Source organism: Peromyscus californicus, unplaced genomic scaffold, assembly GCF_007827085.1.
Source record: "Peromyscus californicus insignis strain IS unplaced genomic scaffold, ASM782708v3 Scaffold_3__1_contigs__length_106647218, whole genome shotgun sequence".
NCBI lineage: Eukaryota > Metazoa > Chordata > Mammalia > Rodentia > Cricetidae > Peromyscus > Peromyscus californicus.
In genome coordinates this window covers 44,874,171-44,884,416 of record NW_026294551.1, presented here as the reverse complement: position 1 = coordinate 44,884,416, position 10,246 = coordinate 44,874,171, and the positions used below count along the sequence as shown (strand labels likewise).

At 48.0% G+C, this 10,246-nt stretch overlaps 1 protein-coding gene across 1 annotated transcript; it reads right to left on the bottom strand.

Annotated features, from left to right (window-relative positions):
* Positions 1-338: 338 nt before the first annotated feature.
* On the bottom strand, positions 339-8,169 carry Eral1 (Era like 12S mitochondrial rRNA chaperone 1). The gene is made up of 10 exons (XM_052757934.1): positions 7,872-8,169; positions 5,699-5,826; positions 5,246-5,323; positions 3,637-3,683; positions 3,370-3,431; positions 3,101-3,213; positions 2,769-3,017; positions 1,595-1,744; positions 1,401-1,481; positions 339-1,295 (listed from the first exon to the last, which is right to left on the bottom strand). The coding sequence occupies exons 1-10, from the start codon at positions 8,152-8,154 to the stop codon at positions 1,173-1,175; spliced, it is 1,314 nt and encodes a 437-aa protein (XP_052613894.1). The 5' UTR covers positions 8,155-8,169; the 3' UTR covers positions 339-1,172.
* Between the last annotated feature and the right edge of the window lie 2,077 nt (positions 8,170-10,246).

Sequence of the window (10,246 nt, the reverse complement as noted above, 5' to 3'; positions counted from 1 at the left end):
TGTGATGAGACACTACAGTATAGATGATGTACTAGTCTGGGTACCCCCAGCTCTAGAGCCTGCCTGGGAGGGCAGGAGAATGTTGAAGCCCACGGGGCTCACTGCTCAGCCTATCAAGCCTCCTGATTGCCGTGGCACTTGGGGATGGCGAGGAAACCGTTACCATTACTGAGTTTAGTAATGGTAACGGTTCTCTTGCTGCTCCCAGAAACTGTGCCAAGAAGAGCTCGTGACCCTGGTGCAGACTCCTGGAAGAGAGACCCCAGGCTGACAAGAGAATGGGGGCAGGGGAATGGGTACATTTTCTCTTCCCTATTCCAAAGAAATAAAGATAAGAATAAGAACACTTGTCATTTAACTTTATTAGCATCCACGGTTGGGTAGCAGGATGGTGTGGGAGGGATCAAGAACTTGGGTGAACAGGTGGATACACAGGTTGAGCCAGGTGGTGGCGGTGCATGTCTTTAATCCCAGCACTCAGGAGGCAGAGGCAGGTGGACCTCTGTGAGTTCAAATCTAGCCTGGTCTATGTAGTAATAGCCAGCCAGAGTTGTGTGGTGAGAACCTTGTCTCAAAAAAAAAAAAAAAAAAAAAAAAGCCAGGCGGTGGTGGCACACACCTTTAATCCCAGCACTCGGGAGGCAGAGGCAGGAGGATCTCTGTGAGTTCCAAGGCCAGCCTGGGCTACCAAGTGAGTTCCAGGAAAGGCGCAAAGCTACACAGAGAAACCCTGTCTCAAAAAACCAAAAAAAAAGAAAAGAAAAGAAAAAGAAACATAGGTCCATATATAAGTTCAAGGTGAGGAACTTGGGGATGAAGAGAAAACTTTTCTTCCTATCAACAACTGGAAACTCGGGGCAAGAGTCTGGGTCCAATGCTAGCAGGGGCGGGATGGCCCTATTCCCACCATGGGGACGGACTTCTAAGACCTACACAGCCGAGACCCTAGGCCGAGGAACTACCTGAGAACTGAGCTAAGGCAGCTTCTCTCCTCCAGTGGAGAACATGGTTGGGCAGGCACCGTGCACACACAACAAGGCCAGCTGGCTCGCAGCCAGCTGGTGTCCACGGCCCTCAGCAGCCCTCAGGCCCCCTCTGACAGAGGTAGTTCTACTCAGTCACTCTGCCAGCAATTTGAGCAGGAATGCCCTGGGAGTAGCAGCAGAGGATGGTCACTTGAGCAGTTTCACAGAGAGGCGGATGTGGACATCACAGAGGAAGATGTCCATGAGGTCTTGGCCCACCTCCTGTGCAATCTGGGCGATCAAGAGGCCCTTCTGACCAATCAGGATCCGCTGCAGTGGTGAAAAGAGGCACATTTCTGCTCTGGCCTCACAGATGGGAGAAGGAACCCCTAGTTAATACTGCTGCTGCCCCTCTCTGAGCCTGCCCTCACTTACCATGTGAGATTCTTTGGGCACCAGAAGGTTCTGTTGGATCACTAGCTCCCCACTTGGTCCTTCCTCCCATACCACTGTCTTCTGTATAAGGAGACATCATGACCAGTCAGGCACGCTCATCTCTATGTCGTGGTACCCAACCGATCCAGGTGTGTGCCTGGTACATAGGCCCCGGGTCCTTTCACTGTCCACACCTGCTGTACACTGTAGGGCACCTCCTCAGGCAGGTACTCTAGGAGCTTCTCTCGGATTTTATTGGCACAGATCTCTTCAGGTGTCTGGCTAGTGAGGACTCCACTGTGGAATTCCCAGGGTCCTGGCTTGGTCTGTGCCAGAAGGTATTGCTGTGGGTACAAAGGAAGAGTGGGCTCTTAACCCCATCAGCACTCCCTTATTTAGGCACAATTCTAGGAGAAAACAGGGGCTTTTTGTTTATGACAGGGCCTCATGTAGCCCCCGAGCTGACCTTAAAATTGTATATAGTAGCAAAGGCTGGCGAACTCCTGATCCGACTTTACCCTGACAAGCCCTGGGACTATACAGGTGAGCTACCATACTGAATTTAATGCCCCCCCCCTTTTTTTTAAATATAGGATCTCATGCAGATCAAGCTGGCCTTGTACACCCTAATTTGCTCAGGCTGGTCTTAAACTTCCAATCTTCTTGTCTCTACTTCCTAAATGCTAGAATTTGAGGTGTGTACCACCATGTTGAGTTTATGTGGTACTAGAGATTGAATCCAGCACCTCTTACACATTAGGCTACCATTCTATCAACTGAGATACATTCCTGTTTATTTTTGGTCTCCTTATGTAGCCTGGTTGGCCTACAATTCACAATGGAGACCAGGTTGGCCTCAAACTGAGTATCATTCTGCTTCTGCCTCCTGAGTACTGGGATAACAGGTGTGTGTCACCACAGCTGGCTGTTTTTGGTTTCCTGAGACAGGGTCTCATTGTAACTGAGCTCCTCTTGAATTCACTGTGTAGTTGAAAATGACCTTGATTTCCTGATCCTCCTGCCTTGGCCCCCCAAGTGTTGGGATTACAAGTATAAATGACCACAGCCAGATTTTTGTTTTGTCTTTTTTTTTTTTTTTTTTTTTTTTTTTTTTGGTTTTTCGAGACAGGGTTTCTCTGTGTAGCTTTGCGCCTTTCCTGGAACTCGCTTTGGAGACCAGGCTGGCCTCGAACTCACAGAGATCCACCTGCCTCTGCCTCCCGAGTGCTGGGATTAAAGGCGTGCGCCACCACCGCCCGGCTGTTTTGTCTTTTAAAAGACAGGATCGTAGTCTTATAGTCAGCCTGGTCTGGATGAGGCCTATTTTAACATGGCAGAAACGATGGGCTATGGGCAAGGCTAACTGACCTTTAATGTGTTCACATCCTTGTTGTTTAGTGCTGATAACATGAAGATCTCCTGGAAGTAGGGCCAGCCAGTTCTCTGAGAGTTCCTCACTGAGTGTGTGTTTGGGTCCTTAGCTGCAGGGCTAGGGCCCTGGGTGCCAAGGTGTGAGTGCAAGGCCTGCTTGATATTGAGTTTCTTGCCATTGACCACACCTTCAGTGAGGGCTGCTGTCAGCTCCAGGAGAACTGACTTCTGCTTCAAGCAATCTACCTGTAGATGGGGGATGAGTAAAGGACATGGTGAGAGAGATGGGACCTTGGAGGGAAGACTCTTCCTCAGGTGGGCAGACTTACCTTGTTTAAGACGAGGATGCTCGGGACCTGGGAGAAGTGGGTCAGACACTGCAGCACCTGGGGGCTTAGCTGGCTCCTGGTCCACTTGTCTGACACGTCCACAAGAACCACAGCTAGAAGTGGCAGGACAGACAAAAAAACAGACCATGACCTTCTTCCTGATCCACAACAAGTTCCAGGCTATGGCTTCTGGCCAGACCCCAGCTCCCAAACTCCCAGGAATGAAAGGCTCTGTACATAGGGCTTCAGTTTTTTAGTTTGAGTCTAACCAAGATCAGCAGATTCCATGCTCTTCCATGGGTCTTCCAACAAAGACAGCTCCAGATGGTGCCTGAAGGACGAATGTATTAGTCAGGAAGGGTCATATGACTGATCAACTCTTATGAGGAATGGGGTGTAATTGGGAAAACCCCCAGCTCCTATGAAGGAATAGCCCCTCCTCTTTCTTATCACCACCCCCCTAAACACACACACACACACACACACACACACACACACACACACACACACACACACACTGTTCCCACAGCTAATACCTCTTTTGTTTAACAGGACTGATGATACCAGGTGTGTCAAGCAGAATCTAGAATCAGAAGAGATACCCACAGCCCCCAAAAGGAAAAGATTTTTTTTAATGGATTAGTGGGGAGAAAGGCCACACACACCCCACTTTAGGTTCTAGGATTCAACCCAGGGCTTTATACATATTAAGTAAGTATTCTAAGATTGAATCTGCAGAGTGACAAGAGGCTTTTTATTTATTTATTTTGCCAGGGTCTCACTGTGTAGTCCTGGCTGTCCTGGAACTCACTATGTGAAACAGGCTGGCCTTCAACTCATAGAGAGCCACCTGCCTCTGCCTCCTAAGTGCTGGGATTAAAGGTGTGCACTACTAGAGAAAGGCCATCTTTGATGTTAACATCCTGCCTTTCCTTCATGGGCAAGCTGTTGCTGACTTTAGATTTTTCACACTTTGGCATTGTCTTAATGTTACATGGGACCCCAAAGAAAGCAGGTGACCATGGATAAATCAAGGATGAATGCTGGAGAGGAGGCTCATTGCAGAATGCTTGGGTAGGACCCAAAAAGCCCTGGGTTAGATTTCCAGCACTGCACAAAATAAAATCACAAAACCAGAGTTCAATGTTGAATTATGCTTTATTTAGCCAGGTGAGGTGTCACACTCCTATAATCCCAGCACTTAGGAGGCAGAGGCAAGCAGATCATTTCAAGTTTAAGGGCAGATTAGCCTACAAATTGGGTTCAGTGCCAGTTAGGGCTACATGGTAAGACCTTGTCTCCGAAAGGGAAAAAAAAGGTTCAGAGCTGGGCATGGTGGTATCTCTTGTATCCCAGCACTTGAGAGATGGAGTAGGCAGGAAGATCATAAATTCAAGGTAATCTTTGGCTATATAGAGGAGCAACCTGGGTTACATGGGTGTGTCACAAACACAAAGGATGGGATGGTTCAGTGGGTAAAGGCACAGGCTGCCAAGTCTGACAACCCAATTTTGGTGCCAAGGACTTACAGGAGAGAAAAAGGGAAGTGCCTCCTAAAAGTTGTCCTCTGACCTCCATACAAGCACCATGGCACATGAGCACCCACACACATATAAATAACTTCAGAATAGTCGCAAAATAGGGGAGGGAGAAGGAGAACTATATGGAACCTTAAGGGAAGTCCTAGCCGGGCAGTGGTGGCGCATGCCTTTAGTCCCAGCACTCAGCAGGCGGATAGGAGGATCTCTGTGAGTTCGAGGCTAGTCTGGTCTACAGAGTGAGCTCCAAGACAGCCAGAGCTACACAGAGAAACCTTGTCTTGAAAAGAACAACAACAAAAGGGGGGGGGTCCTCTATACATTCTTTTTTTTTCCATTTCTTTAGGGTTTTTTTGTTGTTGTTGTTTTGTTTTGTTTTTGGTTTTTGAGACAGGATTTCTTTGTGTAGCCCTGGCTATCCTGGAACTCACTTTGTAGACCAGGCTGGCCTTGAACTCAGAGATCCACCTGACTCTGCCTCAGGCTTGGGAGCGCTGTGATTACACCACCACTACACCCGGCTGAACCATCATTTTTTAAAAGGCTAAGATAAGAGAACGGCTTAGCTTTACTCTATCCTGTCTGCAGAACTTCTGCAGGTACCTACCACCTGGGCCTCCTTCTCTGTGATGATCCCTAGAGCTTGGCATCGAGTGGTGTGCACCTTCTTGGAGACAGGAAACACCTTCCAGGAAGAAAGAAGTCCCAGTGAGATTCTAGATCCCTCCCAGGCCATCCACCCAGGCAAAGCAAGCAGTGAATGAAAAAATGAAAAAAAAGATAAAGAAGGGTGTAGGGAGACTGGAGAGATGGTTCAGTGGTTAGCAGAACTGAATGCTCTTCTAGAGGACCTGAGTTCAATTCTCAGCACCCACATGGCAGCTCACAACTGTTTGTAACTCCAGTTTCAGAGGCTCCAACACCCCTTTCTGGCCTCTGTGGTCAGAGGACAGACAAGGAGTACACAGATATATATGAAGGCAAAACACCCATACACATAAAATAGTGAAATGTGCAAAAAGGGAGGTGTAGGGGTTGGGATGACAAAAGTGTGTCATACTTTACGACCCAGCAGCTGATTGGAGAGTGTTGACTTTCCTGCATTTGGGGCTCCCAGGAGGACCACTCGGAGGACCCGTGGATTCTCAGGCATGTCAGGAGTGTGGACCAACAGCAGATTCTGCTCATCTATGTCAGGATGGCAACAGGAATGATATATTGGAATCTAGACTCTATTAGATACTCAGCTCTGATACTCAAGGAGGAAATCAAGATAAAAGATTAGTACACCAGGCTGAAGCCACCCATTCCTAACTTTGAGATTAGTTTGGCATTTAATTTTATTTGATTTCTCAGGTTATCTAACCTCTCTAAGCCCCCTGGTTTTCTCATATGTGATGTGGAATCACATTAACATTATCTATGAATAACTTCTTTTTCACAATGACAACTGTGTAAAAAAAAATTGTTCAACATAGGTTGGGCATTGTGATACACACACACTTGTAATCACAACCCTTGAGAGGCTTAAACAAGAGTGGATTACTTTTGAGCCCCAGGCCAGCCTGGGCTATATAACTAGACTCTGTCTCAAAAAAACAAAACAACCTCACTAAATTACAATGGAGAAGCAGCACTTTATAAAATGGATATGGCTGGGCAGTGGTGGTGCACACACTCTCAATCCCAGCACTTGGGAGGCAGATCTCTGTGAGTTTGAGGTCACTCTGTAGAGAGTGAGTTCCAGGACAACCAGGCTACACAGAGAAACCCTGTCTTGAAAAACTGAAATAAAGCCGAGCAGTGGTGGTGCACACCTGTAATTCCAGCACTTGAGAGTTGATCTGTGTGAGTTCGGGGACAACCTGGTTTACAAAGCAAGTTCCAGGACAGCCAGAGCTGTTACACAGAGAAATCCTGTCTCTCAAAAAACAACACAAGCTGGGCAGTGGTGGCACACACCTTTAATCCCAACACTCGGGAGGCAGAGGCAGGAGGATCTCTGTGAGTTCGAGGCCAGCCTAGTCTACAGAGCAAGATCCAGGAAAGGCGCAAAGCTACACAGAGAAACCCTGTCTCGAAAAACCAAAAAAATAAAAAATAAATAAAATAAAATAAAATGGATGTGGTGGCTCACACTTGCAATCCCAGAATGCAGGAGTCTGGGGATAGTGAGCTCCAGGTTATCATGGGCTAGAGTGAAATTCTGTTTCAATGTCCCCTTCCAAGAAAAATAGCACTTTATTTCTCAAATAGCATTGACTGGAGTCTGGTAAGAGACTAGACACTGTTAACTGCAATACGGTATCATAAGGAGAGACTGAGAAACTCTGCAGAACCTTCATAGCAGCATTAGTAGGGTGCCACAGTCAACTGAAGAAATTTCTGGAATTGGAGATCCTCCTGCCTCTACCTCCCCAGTGTGGGGACTACAAGCATACACTATGACTACACCTGGCTCAGCTCAATTTAGTGTCTTAACAAGAAGATGGGGCTCAACATTCATTTATTGGGTCTACACTCTGCTTGCCATGTGGGGACATAGGGAGAAAACTTGGTCTTGCCTAATGATCTTTCGTGACCATTACTGACTGTGACCAACACAAGTGTCTTCACATTCTTTTTTTTTTTTAAGATTTAGCTATTTATTATAAGCGCCAGATCTCATTACAGATGGTTGTGAGCCACCATGTGGTTGCTGGGAGTTGAACTCAGGACCTCTGGAAGAACAGTCAGTGCTCTTAACCACTGAGCCATCTCTCCAGCCCCTGTCTTCACATTCTTAAACTCTTGTTGTTGTTGTATTTATTTATTTATTTGTGTTGGCGTGGGCTTATGGAAGTCACAGTACTTTCTGGAGTTGGTTCTCTCTTTCCACCATACAGGCCCCAAGGATTGCTCAGCTTGTCAAGCAACAAGAGCCTTTATTTGCTAAGTTATTTCCCTGGCCCTCATTCTCAAACTCTTTAATAGCCGTCGCTCTTTGAACTCAGATTTATTTTCTATTAAATGAGAGGGGCTAAACTGATATCTCCAGAGACAGAGGGATTTAAACCAGGCTACACGCCTACCACTGCTAAAACCACCAGGGGCTGCTGGTCATGGCTAACACCTGTAATCCCAACACTCTAGCGGCTGGAGCTGGAGGATCCGAGTTCCAAGCCAGACTGGGTTACCCGGGGAGACCTGTCACACAACAGAACACCCGCAACCAACCTAAGTGAGCCCTTTACCTCTGTGCACCGACACGGCGGGGACGCTGGGAGCTAACGAACTGTCAGGCTGAGGGAATCCAAGGATGCGGTCCAAGGCGGAGCCCTGACCGTAACGACTAGAGGCCGAGGCCAGGAGGGGACCAGAGAAAGCGGCGCCCACGACACAGGACACGCACCTCGCCTGGTTACCTAGAAGCGAGCCGGGCGGGGTCGCCCACTCCCTCCCAGCATGCGGGCCCACCGGCCGGGCCCCCAACAAAGACCGAACCAGGCCAGCGCAGTACCGTCTGGGCGCAGCCATCTTGCCGCAAAGCACTCTGGTACCGACCACAAGTGCACCCCGATTGGGCCGTCAGGCTCACAGGCCGCCGGGAAGGAGAAAACTAGATCCGCCCCAACAGAACTGGGCCGCAAGGGAGATCCAGGGAGGGGTAGGACGAGACTCTCTGCAGAGGCTAAGGAAAGGCAAAAATGTGATGTACTTATTGTCTGCGTGAGGATAACGGTCGCCTTGGACTCTCATACCATCATGTCTCCTGCTGCCAGAGTTTTGGAAAGGAGCTTTTTAGTCCTGTCTTCTGATTAACTACATTCCTCGGGAAGCCAAGCCGCCGAAACCGTCCTTCTAGCCCGCAAGAGGAGAAACTCGTGATATTAAGAGTGGATATGGGGAAAGGGCCCTAGGCCGCATTTCACAGCAAATTTTTTTTTAAGGATTTATTTTTATTATTTCATGTATCTGCATCTGTGCACCATATGTGTGCTTGGTGCCCAAGGAGGCGGTAAGCCTCTGTGTGGTTGCTGGGAATCGACCTTAGCCACTGAGCCAACTCTGCAGTCCAAGATTTTTATTTATTTTTTTTAAGTGCTTTCTAACATCGATCCTGCAGGATCCTTTTTTATTTCCTCTTTAGCTGTGTTTTAGCTGGGTGTGGCAGACTTAGTTAGGGTTACTGTAGCTATGATGAAACTCCAAAACCAAAAGCTACTTGGGGAAAAGAGTTTATTTGGCTTACATACCTTGAATTACAATTCACTGAGGGAAGCCAAGGAAGGAACTCAAACCAGGCAGGAACCTGGAGGCAGGAGCTGATGCAGAGGCCATGGAGGAGTGCTGCTTACTGACTTACTCCTCATGGCTTCCTGAACCTGCTTTCGTTCCTTCTTTTTCCTTTTTTGGTGTTTTCGAGATATAATTTCTCTGTGTAGCCCTGGCTGTCCTGGAACTCATTCTGTAGACCAGGTTGGCCCTGAACTCAGAAATTGGTCTCTGCCTCCCGAATGCTGGGATTAAAAGCTTGTTCCATCATCACCTGGCTCAGCCTGTTTTCTTATAGCATCTAGGAACACCAGCCCAGATGTGGCACCACTCATAATAACCTGGATCCTCCCACATCAATCACTAACTAAGGAAAATGCTGTACAGGCTTGCCTACAGCCCAGTCTTATGGAGGCAACTTCTTAGTTGAGTTTTCCTCCTCTGAGATGACTCCAGCTTGTGTCAAGTTGACGTAAAACTAGCCAGCACAGGATGCTTTTCGAAATCTGCACCTTTGTGTTGTGCTAGCCCTCTGTTAAGGAGTGGTGCTGTGGAAGCCATTTCTTTTGAGCAGTAGACTATGTCTACCTCCTTAAATATCAGCTCCTATGTAGTCTTTCTGGAGGAAAATGAACAATAACAGAAACAAAAGCAGAGGAGGTTGCTGGATGTGGTGGAGCATTCCTGTAACCCCAGTATTTGGGAGGTGGAGGCAGGAGGATAGGGATGTTCAAGGGGGGAGTGGAGGAACCTGGCACGTTAGATCGTTAATCCCAGGATTTAGGCGGCAGAGGCAGGATGATCTGTGTGAGTTGGCAGTCAGCTTGGTCTAATATCAATTCCCAGGCAAGCCAGCACTACCTAGTGAGTTATAGGCCAGCCAGGGCTACACAGTGAGACCCTGTCTCTAAAGAAATAAAGCAAAGTATAATAAAACAAACGGCGGGGGAGAGGGATCAGCTGGTTGGTGCAAGTGCTTGGTGCGCAGGCTTGATTTGAATTCCAACCCTAGAGCCTACCATCAAGGTGAAGAGGATTGGCTCCTGAAAGTTGTCCTCACATTTCATAACACAGGGAGGGAGAGAGGGAGAGAGGGAGAGGTTTTAAGGTAGGGATCGGAGATGTAGCCCAGTTGGTAGAGTCTTTGCCTAGCATGCAGTAGGGCCTCGGAAGGAAGGAGAGAGGAGAGGAGAGAAATGGTGGAGCTGCTTAGCCACCTAGGAGCTCCCAGGATGATCCAGCAGTCAGAGGATCTGAACTTGACCATCCATGGGTTTTGTGCCCTGGAGCTACCCTTGTCCTTTCAAGCCTCTTAGTCGGACTTCCCCGCCTCCACCCTTTCCCACCTGTGCTA